Raw genomic sequence first — 17,423 nt, forward strand, 5'->3', positions numbered from 1 at the left:
TCATTTTCACAAACACCGTATTTAACAATTAGTTACATAAGTACAGAGAAACTACGTATCACAAAAGGATGAGTCACCGGGAATTCACCTCACAGTGACCATTGCTGTATTGGAATACAAAACACACGTACAAAACAACTTGACAGGAAAAAACAATCGATATCATCACTACTTGCATATGACAGTCTCCAACTAACAGATATCAGTCAAAATACACGAAGGACTTAATAACTTTGAAATTCAAGTCAAAGTACTACGTATGTATGTAAGGTATAGTCCTCACATCATGTGGCATACAATTGGTGACATCGCTGTACTCCATTTATAAACAGTTTGTTTGCATAAGAGAGGGATTTTATCCCTACATACCTCACCACTAGTGGTTTATTTCTCATGTAGCTAAATAAACAATTCCTTAAGTACTACATACATTGTACTTTCAAGTCATCTTCATCAATGTACTCACCTAGTGTACTCAAACTGCTTCAGTTCTCGCTCATCAGACCTTGCTATTGCACTACTACTACTGCTATATGGGTAAGTGAATGTTGTTCCAGGAATGTACAGGGAGGCGATGGTCAGTAATGGACTATATCTACCATGCAGCAACTAGTATGTGCACAGTGAAAATCTTCAAGCCTAATGCTACCAACAGCATGAACATCCACCTTGCTGGTAAGTACACTACAAAACTGCTACAGGATTTTATATGGCCAACCTCAACCCTGGATACTACACTACAGAGGTACACTATAAGTCACCGGTGGCTATTAACATGGCAGCTAGTGCTGACTGGCAGACTGCAATACTACAAGTAGTTTGGGCTGAAGATGCTTCTGTTGCTTCTGATAGTATCAAATGTATTCCATCATCAACTATCACCAATACAAATGATAACTGGGGTCCTATTAGAGGTGTTGAAGTTATACTGTATCTACCAAGTGATGGAGCCATCTTATCTGCTTACCCACTTTCTGTAGAAATGACCACTCCAGTCATATGGTGACTGCTTTAGGTATGGATGGATTCCATCAACATACAACATCATTCCTAAAGGGCAACAACCACTTTCGTGATCTACATGGAGCCTGGGCTGGAAGTGCTCATGATGGAGTTCACTACTTTAATATTCAATATCGTACTCCTACCAGTCTATCCTTTACTGACTGTAAAGAAAAGCACAAGAACAATAAATATTTATATGCTATGATGTTGCTTCCATCTTGTAGTGCTGACACTGTTAATCCTAAAACAAGTCTCAGCAACTCTAAAAGTTGGGCTCCAACTGATCTCACCCATTCTTTTACACTATCCAAACAAAGTCATGTCATCATCATGTATCAGTATGCTGGTGATAGTGGTAGCTCTCACACAGTCATGTGTCTCAGTATTGACTCTGTCCTATACCGATTGCTTAAACTTCTTCTAAAGATGTAGATTATTTGCCCTAGATATACAGTGAAACCTCTACATGTATATTCTGATGCACTTTGGTGCTAAAGAATGCATTAAATTAATGAGAATGTTGGATTATCAAGGTATTAATACATACATTCTGTAGAAAAGAAAAGTCTTACTTGTGCAGCAAATGGTGACAGATTATGGAGGCATTCTGGATTATAGAGGTGCTGGGTTCACTGTACTGAAGTACAAATTCATGTATAGGTCAACGCATGCGGACTACAGAAAGCTCCATCTCACATATCAATAGTGTTAGGCCTGATTTCCTAGAGCTACAGCTACAGTAGTTGGTTGTTAAATAAAATAGAATATGAAGCACAAGTGCTTTTGCCCATGTGCAAACGAATCGTCGTAAAATTTGCCATGATTTCACAACTTTTGTCTTTTTTCTAACTCGCTAGTGTTGTGTTTATAACTCTTAGTGATAATGTGTCTATGGAGGAATGTATAACTTTGTATTGCTAGTCTTCCTCTGGGTGGTCTAGCAACAGAGATATTCTTCAAATAAAGCAACACTTGGTACCATTTTATCAGGAAATTTATTGTGAGTAATGCGGTGTTAGCAAATACTTTCTAATACTAATGCCTACAAAGCTGTGAGGGTTTGTGTGTTGGTGTCCATTGTATTAGATGATGACAGTTGAAGAGCTAAATAAGTACATGCACTTTCATGCCTGGCCTGACACCTTGCCAACATATTTCCTTCCATCAATACAAATAATTCAACAAGTCAACAAACAAGCATAAGGATTTTACAAGCTACATACATAGTGAGAACCATTACAATAAAAAATGCTTTAACAACAAGGGGGATCACACCTGAATTAGTCTGTTATGATAACACAGAAATGTAGTTGCCATGGTTGCTGAAGCCATTCCAACACTGACAAGTGACAACAGAACTTTGTCTACACACTATTTGACCCCACTGCAATGCTGAGAGGACACAATAAGTCCTTTGCAATAAATCCAACATTTGCGCATGTGTCTATTGCATTTGCCCTAATGGATTGCCCAGCTTGGTACTATGTATATACATGCTGTAAGATGTAGTTTACTGTATAATACCATACCTATTTTACTGCCCATACAAAAGTCTCAATAGTAGCAGTGAAATTTATCCCGTATTTCACTGACAGCAGTGAAAAAGTTGTAATTGCAATTTCATTGGCTAGAATTTATGTTAACAATGTAGCGCCAATTAGTGTCGATTAGTGTCAACGCGTGTTTAGTACATAGTGACAAATTGCGTACATAGCAATGCTAATGCACAGCATGCGTATATGCAGTGAGTATGGTTATTAACTGGGAATAGCATGGGTAGCAGTGAAATTTGGACCACTCTTGTTGTATTGGAAATGGTAAATTTCACTCGGCTTCGCCTCGTGAAATTTATCCCCATTTCCAATACATCACTCGTGATATTTATCCCAAATTTCACTGCTACCCATGCTATTACTAGTACCAATACTCTAACTTACTTTGTAAGTACCAACGTCATAATAATAGTGCAACCACCAGCCTGTATTTTTTCTTTTGTCATTTGGTTGGGAAAAACTGCGGTGAGACTAATCATATAATCCAAACTCTAGACTTTGCTTGTTGCAAAAATAGTAAACAGATTAAGATTTTTATCAATACTACTTTGTTGCTACTTATGTCAGATGTTGTATTACTACAGTGCATACAGTAATATCAATCATTAAAACTCTTATGTGAAAACTTTCACATAAGCTACGTACATTCACTCATACCATCTAATGTACCTATACCATTGTCACTATAGCAACTAATTACATATGGCTACATAAAATCTTTCAGAGGATCTAATACAGTATTGCTGTGTGTATATGCAACAGGTGTTTTGTGCTTTTTCCAAAAGGAATCAATAGAGTCAGCATAGGTGCAACTGAAGAATGATACTTATCCACAATGGAACACTAATCAATGCATTTCTTGGCAATGTATTAACCAATGAGCACAAAGGAAGCTGTGTATGTTTAAAATGAGATAACTTCTATGTCTGAACCTCCTAGCTAACTAAGAATATAATCTGTTGGATCAGAGTTTTGACATCACTGCAAAAATAACCTTGTTAGCCAAGCCCAAGCTGGAAATACAAAGCTCTTTGTGACTGGATGTTTCCAATGCAATGGAGTTTAAAAATGTAATCAAGTGTTGCCCGACTAAATTCTTTTGTGGGTGATACCATCAATTAGTAGACTACTTATTTGAATTGTTTAAAAATAATGAAAATATTTGTCATAGTAAATGACAATAATTCTTTGAGATTACTGTAGAATGGTCACTACAACTGTCCAGTGAGCACACATACAGTGTATTCATTATGCACCGAGACAAACTTCTTCAGACTACTAAGCACATGTATATTAACAAATGCATAACATGGTTACTATAGCAACAAATACTCTGGAATGTCTTGGCAGTTAGCTACACAAACAATACCAGACTATCATCAAGAAGTGTATCTTAATATTGATTGCCTTTGTGCTGACCATGCTGATGATATCATCTATGGGACATTGCAATAGTATTCAAGTCTCAAAGACACACTGTGAAACTGTCACAATAGTTCAGTCCAAAACGGTACACAATACTATTCTAACCTATTGATGCACATACCATTTACATACGTACTATCAAACTAATATGGTTTATAAGTGCACAGGTTTGCTTGCATTAACAAAGACAGTAGATTAGTTGGCACTAGAAATGTGTAGAGCACAGGGGTGTATACGAACAAGAGCACGTCACTCATTGAAGTCACAAATATGCGCAAGTCACTATAGAAAAGTGGGGTCATCACAGGTAGCTGTTGTGAACACTTCATGAACTTTGAAAGAAAGTATACAATTTGGAAAGAAAGCATACAGCTTGGATTCTCAATTAATAGCTGTAAGGAGTTTAACTGCAATACATCCACATGTTAAATGATACACAAATCTTTTCATTCATACAGTGTCTCTGTGAGGAAGGCACATTGTTAATGTCGTTGCAATGGTAAAGGGCAACTTCCTCAAACTTAAACAACAACAGATCACATGTGACTTGTAATAATTTAGCTTCTTTACACTATAGTTTAATAATCCTATGTCGCATGGCTTATCTATTATGTACAAGTCAAAATGGACTTTGATGTGCCATGCCTGCCTAAATGCACATCAAAGTTAACCTACATATGTCAATAGTAGTTCATAACAACTTGTTTCGTTAAAACCTTCCAAGTTGTCGGAGACACATTCACTAACCATTTACATGTACACCTATATACCACCCTACTTATCTTCAATTGCTATCAAACGGTATGGTCGTACCGTTTAAGTAGGAATCCAGGTGAAATTTTCGCGCGCCACCAAATTTTCCGCATTTAAAAATCATCCTAGAGATATCTTACGAGACGAAAATCACCTTTACGGAATAGTACTAGTCTATATAGTACATAAAACAGCATTAAATACAACAAAACGCTTACAGGTGGCCGGATATAAATTTTTTAAAAATCGCCAAAACTCGAATTTTAGACTCACTGTCTCACTCACCGACCACAGTCGCAAGCCTAGAGCTCAAACAAAGCAGTGCACGGCCACCATTTTACGCCACAATACCAAACTCACCAGTGGGATGTGCCTTTTGGTGTTCCGATGAGTGTGTGCCCTCTGCGCCTTGTCTTTTCTTTTATCTTCAATCAGGCTGCTTGTCTTCTTCATCCAACGAACCCATATCGAGGCGTTAATTTTCCGGATCAACACTTTCTTTAAACAGCATAATAGACGCCACAAGATTATTTAAGACGCTTAGACTACGCCACTGTACGGAGGAATAGATTATATTCCTTACTGATATGATCTATGACGGAGGGTACTGTACGGAGGTACTGGTACTAGATAGCTTCACGATAGGTCACAAGATCACGCCAATTCTTCATTCTATGCATTATCGATCTATCGATTGAAACCACGATGACACACCCCTTTCACTAGCTGTATTTCAGTGACCACACACCTTCAATTTGGAAGGCTGACTCGACATACTCTATAATCGATCGAAACCACGCCCCTTTTTGGCAAGATACACATCTTGCAGGCTGCCTCGAGATACTCTAACACAGCAGTCACCCTAATAGAACAGTCACATGTATATAGCTAGATGTATGCCTTAACAAAAAACTAAACAAACTAGTATATTAAAAATTATAAATTTAAAAATAAAGCAGGAATCCAAACGATAAAAAGTAGTGAAACAAGAGAACAATGGTAGCTATTACAGCATAATACGGTGGGAAATTCATACTTTGGCATTTAACACAAAATAATGGCTATATCATGCCAAAGTAGGGATTTCCCACCAAGCTATGCTGTAATAGCTACCATTGTTCTTCTCTTATTTCACTACTTTTTATCGTTTGGATTCCTACTTTATTTTTAAATTTATAATTTTTAATATACTAGTATACTTTGAGTTCCAACTGTGAAAGTATGATGAGGTGATCTGTGGCCACATACCTAGTCTCTGTACTAATAAAAATGTGTGGTATATCAAAGGTTGCTGTTTCATCTTACACCATCACATCAAGACTTCATACTTCATAACACAGTCTTGATCACAATCTATTACTTTCGTAGTATTATACCACTAAACCTAATGATAGTGGAAACTTCAACAAGGGAGGTTTGCCAAAACTGATGAAAAGCATGACACCATTATTGTGCAATAAAAATCCAGCACCTACAACTGTACAGTTTACAGCCACTTCCTCATATAAAAAAATATTTGAATAAACTCCTGTCTCAAATGTAAGCCTGGGGGTTTCCAACACGTTTAGAAAACAGACAACTGGTCTTAAATATAGGCCCGGCTATTAATGGAGTTTCCTGTTAGTAGCTTTAGTTCTTTTCCTTGCTGCTGTTTCTTCACACTAAGTTTAGAGCCATCTGAGGGAAAGATGTTAGTAGTAATCAAGTGAGTAATCCGTGTGACTCAGCATGCACGCAGATAGGTTCAATCATTGCAGGCCTTCACTGCACTTGTGTATGTAGTTAATACACTGTATAATTCTGTATTCTTACCACCAAAATAATGGTATTCTACCATATCTCAAATTCAATTAAATTCCAGGCATACTCCTGGTGTCCAATAAAGGATCTATTCATTTACAGGATAGGTCAAAGTTAAAACTCTAAAAGCCCAGGCATTTATTTTATATGAGAAAATATGATATGCTAACATTTCTGCAATGAGAGTGACATGCACATGAACACACAAATTTTCCCAAAAACTCACTAACCAATGTGTAACATTGTTTCTATGGTGACAATACCCTGGTATATATTTTCAGTTGACTGCAAGCCTTGAGAATTGTGTCTCAAGTTTGTGCTAACAATGCTCACTATATGCACAACAGATCATATTCCAGGCCAACAATGGATTACGTAACAAACCACAGCAGACTGGTATGATAACATGAATCTCATTAGTTGCTGTATTGCTCAGTAAATCACTATATTTAAATAACTGTTACAGACTATACTCACATAGTAGTACGTTCAGTCTTCTGTCAAAGCTGTCAAGATGAAAGCCATTGCTTGTTTTGTTTTTCTGCTTATTGCTGTGAATTGCAACTTCTGTGATGCTGAGGAAATCTTAGATATTGTTCCAGGAATGTTTAGTAAGAAGATGGTCAGCAATGGGTTGAACCTGCCAGCTACCAATACTTTCGAGCCTATTCCCAGCCTCACTACTACAATCCACCTTGTTGATAAATGTTATGGAGTGTTTGTCCATGCATTATCAGATAACAATGTATAGTGTGAATAAGGACTTCTACACTAAGCTACTGATCAACTATGAAAATGCTGGATCACTGGTACACAGTGGAAAACAACGCTACAAAACTGCTACAGGATTCTATATGGCCAACCTCAACCCTGGATACTACACTATCGAGATCCACTATAAGTCATCAGTAGCCATTAGCATGCTTGCAGGATGGGACTGGCAGACTGCAGTATTACAAGTAGTTTGGGATGAAGATGCTTCTGTTGCCTCTGATAGTATCAAATGTTTTTCATCACCAACTACCACCAACACCTACAACACATGGGGTCCTATTAGAGGTGTTGAAGCTGTATTGTATCTACCAAGTAATAGAGCCATCTTGTCTGCTTACCAGTTTTCTGTAGAAATGACCACTCTCAGTCATATGGTAACTGCTTTAGGAGTGGATGGATTCCATCAACATACAACATCATTCCTAAAAGGTAACAATGCTTTTCTTGATCTACATGGTGCCTGGGCTGGAAATGTTCGTGATGGAGTTCACTACTTTAGTATTCAATATCGTACTTTTACCAGTCTATCCTTCACTGACTGTAAAGAACAGTACAAGAACAATAAGAACTTGTATGCTATGATGTTGCCTCCATCTTGTAGCGTTGTCACTGTTAATCCTAAAACAAGTCTCACTCTGAGCAACTCCAATAGTTGGGCTCCAACTGATGTCTCCCATTCCTTTACACTATCCAAACAAAGTCATGTCATCATCATGTATCAGTATGCTGGGTTTAGTGGTGGCTCTCACACTGTCATGCGTCTCAGTATTGACTCAGTCCCACAAAAACACACTGTGTCTCTGACTGGTGACACTTCATATGCTGGTAATGTTGGACTCTGGCAAGGATCCCTCAACAGTGGAGCTCACAAAATCACTTTGGATTATCGTACTCCAGTCAAAACGACTAACACAGTCTCAGCTAATCTTGACTGGCAACAAGCACATGGAAACACTATCTGGTTCAACAGAGCTTTGACAGTGGTTACCTGTTAGCCAACAAAATAACACGTTGATTTTTGTAGTTCTGTAGATGTCCAAAGATCTTCAAACAATACATGCACATAGCTTTTAACTGAAAACATAAAAGTGTGTAGTTGTACCATATACAGTACATCATAGATATTATATACTACGTACTCGGGATTGCGTACTGACTTCGTTAACACTTATCAACACTGCCAATCCGCGTTGTACTTCAATATACGGTCTTCTGTTAGTAATCGTAAACGTTTCCCGTAAAACTGGCCACCTCCTGGCGATTTTACTAATACGAAAGATTTAACTAGTCTCACGTGGCCAGACCGCTTTTTCTCCGTCACGGCGTTTATCGATTAGAGATTATAAGCGCCTATTTCGGAGTAGGCGCTTATAATCTCTAATCGATAAGCGCCGTGACGGAGAAAAAGCGGTCTGGCTACGCGAGACTAGGCCAGAGCCTCGTAACTGGCTTGTTCTAGCTGTGTGGGTCAGACCGCGAACAAGTTGAGCTGAACCCTGAGAAAACAGCTAAAAATGAAAGAGGATTTTTTCTCAACGTTTCAACCAACCAAGATGGTTGGTGATGACAACAAAGATTTCAAGAGCAGACAAGTGCTTCCACCAACAGTTCAGGAAAGGTTAATAGGCTATAAACTTTATGGCTTCCTATAATGTATGGTGAAAACTTTGGCTATAAATAATGTGTCAGGCATTTGAATGATTAGCGGGTAAGTCAATACTACAAATGAGTTAATACTGATTTTTGAGGGCTCAGCTGAATGCGTACATGCAGTATACCGTAATTACTATGCATCAATTGATTGATGTGGTAATAATATGAGCAGATCTGATGGACCCTACTATATGGTAACTGGGCAGATGTATACTCTGATATAATTGTTGAGTGTTGTAGTTTGCCAATAGTCAAAGCTAAATTAACCATTTTAGATACCTTTTTGTGATGTTGAAGGTGTCAGGCAAACTCCAGTTAAGGGCAGGCAATAAAAGATTAGTTTTCAAAAACAGGAGAGGATAATGCTTATAGGCCCGCAAGGTACGGGCTTAATCTACTTACCCCTGTAGATGCACCATATTATATATAATGCACGTATCAATGTATTGCCCTACTACCCCCCCCCCTCGGACATATATGGGACTATAGTGGGCACAGCCGAATGTTAAATGCTCCGCGGTAGGGCAAACCTATTGTGTCAAATCTCTACCATTGGCTCCAGTTGCAACGTGGGAGATTTGACATAGTGGTGCTTAATGAATGATTGTCAAATGCCCCATAGTGAAGCAGCAGTTTCATGTCAATTCACCTTGTAAAGTCCCACTTACATCCAGGGGGTGGTAGGGTAACACATTGGTAGATGCATAATGAGTTTGTATCATAAACCTTGTGTTGAAATTTAGTCTGTCTTGCTTTTTTCATGCTTATAGCAGCTAATGTGCTTATCCTCAAACAATCAGGACTGGAAAAACTACAAATTGTCTTCTACTTTTATCTATCAACTATCCAATCACTGCTAGTTTATTAAAATTTCCTTTGCTGTTGTAACTTGTTTACCATTATGCTATAACCATTATGCTATAACCATTGTCTCCTAGCAACAAAAATTGTTATGTAAACAATGTAGGTGAGAACCACAAAAGAAGTCAAGTAATATACTCCAAAATTGGTCATCAACTGCTGCAGTATGCTGAATACATCTTGGGAATGACTATGTTGGATGCTCACTTTAACAATGATCATAATAGTGGAAGTAAGTGTTTGTTGACATGTTAGTCTGACTATGATTACATGTTTTTAGTTAGCTGTGCCTTACCATACTGTATCCCTTTCTGTATATGCAGGGTGGATACTGATGTTGTGACTGTTGGTGGGTGAATTTATGGTCAATGGACAAATAATATGTGTTACCAAGACCCCACTACTATATTATGAACTCTTGGTGGTACTTCATAGCCAAACACTATAGTGTATCTGGCTTCTTGTGGTATTGTAGTCATTTTTTTAATTTTATGGGATCATCATAATGTAAATGTTTACTATTACAATATATCATGCTATCAGTAAAGAGTTTCTATAATTGTGGGTGGTTGCATGAGGGTCTACGAAGTGCTGTGACTGAAAGGTGATGCGCTGATGCTGGCTTTTTAAGTCAACACTGAAGTTTCACAGGCACTGAAGGGCTGGGGCGGGATTAGAGACGTGCACGGGTAATGTAGCAGTGAATTACTTCAACTGTATCACCACTAGGGATGCGCCGATTTTGCCGGCAAAATTTTTAGAAAACTACGTTGGTAAAAGCAAAGAGCAAAATGCTGGAAAAATAGGTGGAAAATAGACGATATGCATGGTCTAAAAACGCGAAGGAATTATTTTACAAAAAAAACCTTGACGGTGAACGGCTATCGAAGCCATTATTTGCAACTCGGAAACTAGAGAAACCACACAGGATGTCTAACCGACAATGTTGTATTTGGGGCTGTTACAACAGGAAAGGCAGGTGCGTGGAGGATATTTCCGGAAATCGGCTCTGTGGATGCCATGAATTACAGTTCAGTTGTTGCCCTAAGCCCGAATTATTAACCCTTCACACAATCAGCAAGATGCCTGTGCCAACCAAGCGAGCTGTTATACAAAGAATTAACACTACTAGGCAAGGTCCAGAACAATCCAGGTGGAAAGCATCTCCAGGAGCGGTTATTTGCAACGTGCATTATATGGACTTCGTAGGACCTAGCAGGGGAAACAGAAATCTTGTTCCTGTGCACTTTAAGAAGTCCAATACCCCTGCTGCTCCTCCAGAATCAAAGAAAAGGAGAGTAAGTATAAGAGATACGAGTGCAGAAGAAAACATACAGGAAACAACATGTTTTGCTGCAAACTGATCCAAGTGTTGATTTGTTAAGAGAAGGTAATTCTGCTTATCAAGCTAGTTTGCCTGCTGGAGACATGGATACTCAGCTAGATACTGCTGGTTTAAGCTCTATAGCTAGTGATCTGCACCCTGTACAGCCACAGTGTGATACTGAAGACACAGGCACAACTTCAAGTAGTACTCAGCTACGTAATGCTGAGCTGTGTCTTGAGCCTGCTGTGATTGGAAGTAATTCTACTGATCAACCTACTGGAGACTTGGATACTCCGCCAGAACAATTGGTGTAAGCTCTACTGATCTGGACCCTGCACGTCCACAATTGTATAGTCTTGGTATTGAAGATTCTAGTACAGCCTCAAGTAGTGCTGCTAAACTGGATATTGCTGATGAACCTACTGTAAGAGTAAGTTTGTCAGTTATGCAGCCACCTAATCATACCTCACTTGATGTTGCAAGTATTGTTGCTAGGTGTGCTCAGCTAGAGCAAGAAAACAATGAGCTACATGCAGAGAACGCGGTATTAAAACAAAAGATTGAGACTTTTAACAGCAGTGTACAGCGACTAAATTTGAGTCTACTTACTGACTATCAAGTAACAATGTATACTGGGCTTCCTCGGAAGGTATTTGAATGTCTGTTGACTTGGATGAATCCTATAGTAAGGAAAAAAGGAGCAGTTGATGAACTCGCTCCATCTCAAAAGTTGCTTTTAGTGATGATGAGACTTCGTTGCAATTTTCCACAAATGATTTAGCTTGTCGCTTTAAGGTTGAGCCAAGTTCAGTGTCCCGTATTCTGAATCAGTGGATACCAATGCTAAAAGCTCAGCTGAAATTACTTATTAAATGGCTACAAACAACTATTGGCCCGACTGATCACCCCTACAATTTCTTGCCAAACGCTGTAGCCATTATTGATGGAACTGAAATTTTTATACAAAGACCAAGTAACTTAGCAACACAAAAGTCATCATACAGTGATTATAAAAGTCATACCACTGTAAAGTATTTAGTTGGCATAGACACTTTTACTGGAGTGTTTGTGTATATTTCACCAGGGTTTTCTGGCAACAGCAGTGATCGGTTTACTGTACAGCATAGTAGATTACTGGATGAACTGAAACCAGGCCAGAGAATTCTTGCTGATAAAGGCTACAATGTGCAGGATCTTTTTGCTCAGAAACGATGTTTTTTGACTATTCCAAGTTTCTTAAGTGAAGGCCATCTTACAGCACAGGAAGGTATGCAATCTCGGACAATTGCCAGTGCACGAATTAGAGTAGAGAATGCCATCAGAAGGTTAAAAGAATACAAAATTTTATCTGAAACATTAAGTAATTGCGTCAACAAGAAGATTGTGGATGATATAGTAATTGTAGCTGGTGCATTGTGTAATCTAATGCAAAAGCTGATCAAGTAACTTATAATTATAGCTATTAATATTTTTTTTATTGTCATGACTATAGGTACTGTTACATATTGTTAGAGTGGATACTTTGATAGAATAGTGTATTACTGACACAAAATAATTTTATTGTACTTTCATGACAAGAGTTTGATAATGTTACATAAGACACACTACATATTACATAACCTGTCTAAAGCTTCTACACCCAGTGTAGTCAAGTAAAAATGTGACAGTTTATCCTTCATCTCTGCCCACAGTTCAACATCAAGCTTAACCCGTTCAATGTGAATGTCTGTTTCTGTCCACACTACGAAGTCGCAAAACTCTGCACTTGTCAGAGCAAGTTGGCCTGTTACTTGATAGTAATAGTCATGTCGATGATCAAGAGTTATTTGACCATCTTTGTTGAACAAACAGAAGCTAGGGTCTTTGCAAGCCTCTTCGATCGAATTTTTGCGATGTTTGTAAGGGCACTTGACTTCTACCACACCAAACTTTCCATTTCCAAAAGAAATTATGCCATCAGGAGATGTAGCCAGGTATGGAAACTGTTCACTAAGAAACACTCCACATTCCTCAACTTGTAAACCACTCAGTAGCATGTACTGCTGAATAGCATCTGTCTCGTGGTCACATCCCCATTGCAAAGCAGCAGTATGGGGAATACCATAGTCTCCTAGCAGAGATTTCACCAATGAAGGTGGATACAACTGCCTGAAAGCTCTATTACAAACCCTTCCAAAATTGCTGGATGTTATTCTCCATTGTCTCGCATCAAACCACAGTGGGTTGTGTCGCTGGCCAACGCTCATAGACTGAATCAACTCCACTTCTTCAGCTGTTGGCCTTAAGGCCTCAACAAGGTCATCAACAGAAACCTCCCTGGTGGCAGCGATATCAAGTAACTTGTCGAGTGGATCAATTAACACCGGATTGGAGCTAGGTGGAGGAACGGACTGTAATGACCTATCTTCTTCTTGCTTATAGTAATGTTGAATGCCTGTATCACATCCAGTACTCTCCAGTTGTTGTAGCAAGTCATTCACGTCTAGCACAGGACCAGTGTACGTAACATAGCCAACCACTGACGATTTTCCAAAATCCAAGTCAGCAGCAAAAGATGGCTTTCCACCTTGTGTAGGCCTGGACCAAGCACACTTCATGCTTGTGCATTTTTGTGGAGTTATTTCAGTCAGTGTGATCAGCAAAAGCAGCAACATGAACACAGGTCTGGGTTTCACCGGTAGGACACTTACAGTTGGCAGCAACAGGTTTTCCGTCCATTATCTTTGTGAATAAACAGTAAAATGGGGGGTCCTTACGCATGGTGGGTCGACATTTGGCCTTGATGTAACTAAAGCTACCAGACCTCACCATTTGTAAGTCAAACAAATGGCTACACTGGCACAAACGCACACCAGTTCTGAAGTTCTTTGTGTACCCTCCTCTTGCCTTAAGGTATCCAGTAACACCACTTTCACTCACCAATGGGAAATCATCACTAGTCCACCCATCACTTGGTAATTGTTCAAAGCTGGGTAGAGGAGCGTACTGAACACATTGAAACGAAGTGGCTCCGATTTCCTCCTCTAACGAATCAGTATAAACAATATCAGCCACTTTTTTAACCAGTTCTGCCTTATTTCCAGCTAAGGGTATTCGCCGTTCTCTCAAAAAGGCCTTAGGCTGATCCACAGTCCAGGACCGGTACGATTGTTCGCCTTCCGCCATTCAGTAAAGTAAAGCTATGACGTCACTAAAGTCACGAGAGAATTAGGAATATTACGGTACGCATATTGTCTATTGGAAAAATGGGCACCAAGGAATGGCAACTTGGCACATTTTGTATGATAAAGATCGAGATACTCTAATAGAACAGTCACGCATAGTATTAGGACAACATATGCTCATAGGAAATGGTGACTAAAGATCGAGATACTCTAATAGAGCAGTCACTACGTACGAAATATTCTAATAGAGCAGTCACACATACTTGTAAGCTAGAGATACCGCAATTAATTTTTACTGATGCTCAGCAAAATAGAAAAATTTAGAGCAAAATATTGAGCAAAATAGGTAAAAAATAAAAGAATTGCTGGAAAGAAAAATAGGTGGGAAAAAAAGCAAAATAGGCTCATCCCTAATCACCACAGCGGGTATGAAACAACTGGCTACAGCTATGTATGGGCCGGAATCACGCTGACGAGTTAGTGGAGGCATACCGTGGCGAAATTAAAACAAATCAGTGACTGCTCAGACTGATTAAACGAAGAGTTGACAGCACATTGTCTATCAAATCAGCCAGCTCGCTATGGCTAATGACCTTGCCCACTTCCACACTGCTTGGGTTTGGGAATTGAGGCGGGCGCCTCACACCTTGACGTCATGGCGGCAAGTTTGAATCTTCAGATCAAAGAGCACAAAAGCGATCTCATAAACTAACAAACAACTTTTAGCGAAATTAAATGTACAGATACATTGTGTAAAAAGCCCCTGATAGCCGCAGCCTTTTTACAATACGACTTCATAGTTAAAAGAAAATCGCTTCAATGGGATGCGATGACCGCGAAGAAAATGAAAAAAAGAACGATGCACATTTGAATAAATAATTTAATTAACGCATGGTAAGGGGGTGGGCGATGGAACAAACTACTCCAACAATTCGCCTGACTTTTCGTGTGGTAGTTACTCAGTGGCGGATCGGGGGGGGGGGGGGGGGTAGTCTCGCGTAGCCAGACCGCTTTTTTCCGTATATTGGGTGGGGAAAAAAGGGTCTGGTGCAACTCCAATAGCTGTTTACTTCTGAGCCGTCCCCACATTCCGGGGACGCTAATTGAATAACATTGGTCACAAAGGAGGTGCCATGACGTCAGTAAAACTATGAAGTATTCCTATACTCCTGCTCCGGTTGTGAGTCTTGTTACACGATGAGGATTAACTTTCAAGACGCTATAAAAGAGACATCGGAGCAAATTAAGATTCGTTTAAAGGATAAACAGATCTCTAGTTAACTTACTGACGTCATGGCACCTCCTTTGTGACCAATGTTATTCAATTAGCGTCCCCGGAATGTGGGGACGGCTCAGAAGTAAACAGCTATTGGAGTTGCACCAGACCCTTTTTTCCCCACCCAATATACGGAAAAAAGCGGTCTGGCCACGCGAGACTAGGGGGGGCACGTGCCCCCCCACCCTCCCCCCCCTTCCTTAAAAAAAATGTATATAAGATCGAGATACTCTAATAGAGCAGTCAATCACCAATCACTCTAATAAAGCAGTCACAGTGTTCATGGGGAAGTGTAGCTTACTTAGGAAGCTATAAATAGGATTTTATTTTACACAACATACGTGATATAATATATTTGGTAAAGGATAACTAGCTATTATTGTTGTGACCTTTTTTTTTTTTTTTTTTTGCTCTTCAACTTTTTTTCAGCAAGGTGCCCCCCCTCTTTCCAGACTCTGGATCTGCCCCTGTTACTCATTATACAAAGGTTACATGCCCTTGGTTTTGAGGTGGAATCGTTTTAGTAAGCCTGAGATTTCGCCATGCAGATTTCAAAAGATTGCGTAATCGATCCCTCATTACCTACCACTGTAGAGAGGAACTACACTGTATGTAACCTCCTCTGTTGAAAATAATTAGAATTGCTGTTGACTAACAAATATGCATGCCTACACATGCACAGCAATTTTGTTCTAGCAAGTGACAACCATATGAACTCAGAACTACTTTTACATAAAAATAAATTTCTTGCATGTGGTAACATTTTAGACATAAATAATGCACAATACATTCTCCAATATAGCCATTTCCTCTTGTTTAAATGTATTGCGCCAGACAAAACTCTCTATCCTTATTATGGAGATTTTTCTATTTTATCGAGTTTGGTTGGTACCATATGTACATATCAATTATCATTACTTATACACTTACAGTGGAACCTCCCTTATCCAGACCTCTATTATCTGGGCACCTCCATTGTCCAGACAGCCCAAATGGACGTCTGCAGGAGTCAGTGGGATGGAATGGTGGACTGGAATGGTGGAATGGACCGGAATAATGGAATGGAATGGTACTTAGGTAATTTCAATTCGTGGTCACCTCTTTAAAAGACCACCTTCTAACAAAGACCACCTCTTTACAAAGACCATTTTACTTTAATATCTGAATTGTTGTTTTAGAGCCCTATAAGACAGTCTTATTGATGAATTGACATGTTATGTCCCCTAGAAAAGCCAGTGATATCTGATTTGTGATATAATACAGTAATAGCTATATACCCTATACAAAAACAGCTTAACTATACAAAAAAAATATGTGTCCACGGAACTAAAAGCGACTGATAACTAAAGGAGCTAATATCTAGAAATGAATGTCAATATATACTGGCAACTAAGTATAATACAATAATCTTGGTCCTTTATCATTGACTTGTGCAGTCTGACTGTATTCCTAATTAATTCACTGTAAATCTAATAGGCTAGTAAATTGGTACCTTTCTCAATAGTCTGGCATTGTAGAGGAGAAAAAAGGCGGCTAAATTACTAGCCAATTACAGTTACAGGAAATTAATTAGGAATGCAGCAAGACTGCATGAGTCAATTATAAAGGACCAAATTTTTATAAATTATAGCAAGTTATTTGTCAGCATTTCTTGGCCTCACCCAAATAATAGCTCCTTTAGTTGTCAGTTACTTTTAGTTTGATGGGCCGGGGACGTCACTTTTATACAGCCAAACTGTTTTTGCAGGGGTATATTGCTATGTTACAAATCAGATATCACACTGACTTTCCTAGGCATGTGGTGCACAACTGATCAATAAGACCATTCTATG

At 39.0% G+C, this 17,423-nt stretch overlaps 1 protein-coding gene and 1 long non-coding RNA gene across 4 annotated transcripts in view; one reads left to right on the forward strand and one right to left on the reverse strand.

Moving 5' to 3' along the window:
- LOC136253727 (kanadaptin-like) overlaps positions 1-8,562 on the reverse strand; it is a 40,098-nt gene extending 31,536 nt beyond the window's left edge. The window contains exon 1 of one of the 3 annotated variants that reach the window (XM_066046386.1): positions 6,549-6,588. In XM_066046386.1, coding sequence (XP_065902458.1) covers positions 6,549-6,573 — 25 coding nt within the window. In that variant the 5' untranslated portion in view covers positions 6,574-6,588. Of the gene's footprint in view, positions 1-88; positions 107-6,548; positions 6,589-8,449 lie in introns of those variants that run through there. The other 2 variants (XM_066046405.1, XM_066046399.1) reach the window with 2 other exon arrangements.
- A 660-nt stretch (positions 8,563-9,222) lies between these two features.
- Positions 9,223-10,365, forward strand: LOC136253763 (uncharacterized). Its single transcript, XR_010700179.1, has 3 exons — positions 9,223-9,344; positions 9,931-10,056; positions 10,148-10,365. It is a non-coding gene; the product is annotated as an uncharacterized lncRNA (long non-coding RNA).
- Positions 10,366-17,423: the final 7,058 nt, after the last annotated feature.

This window comes from Dysidea avara, chromosome 1 (genome assembly GCF_963678975.1).
Source record: "Dysidea avara chromosome 1, odDysAvar1.4, whole genome shotgun sequence".
Taxonomy (NCBI): Eukaryota; Metazoa; Porifera; class Demospongiae; order Dictyoceratida; family Dysideidae; genus Dysidea; species Dysidea avara.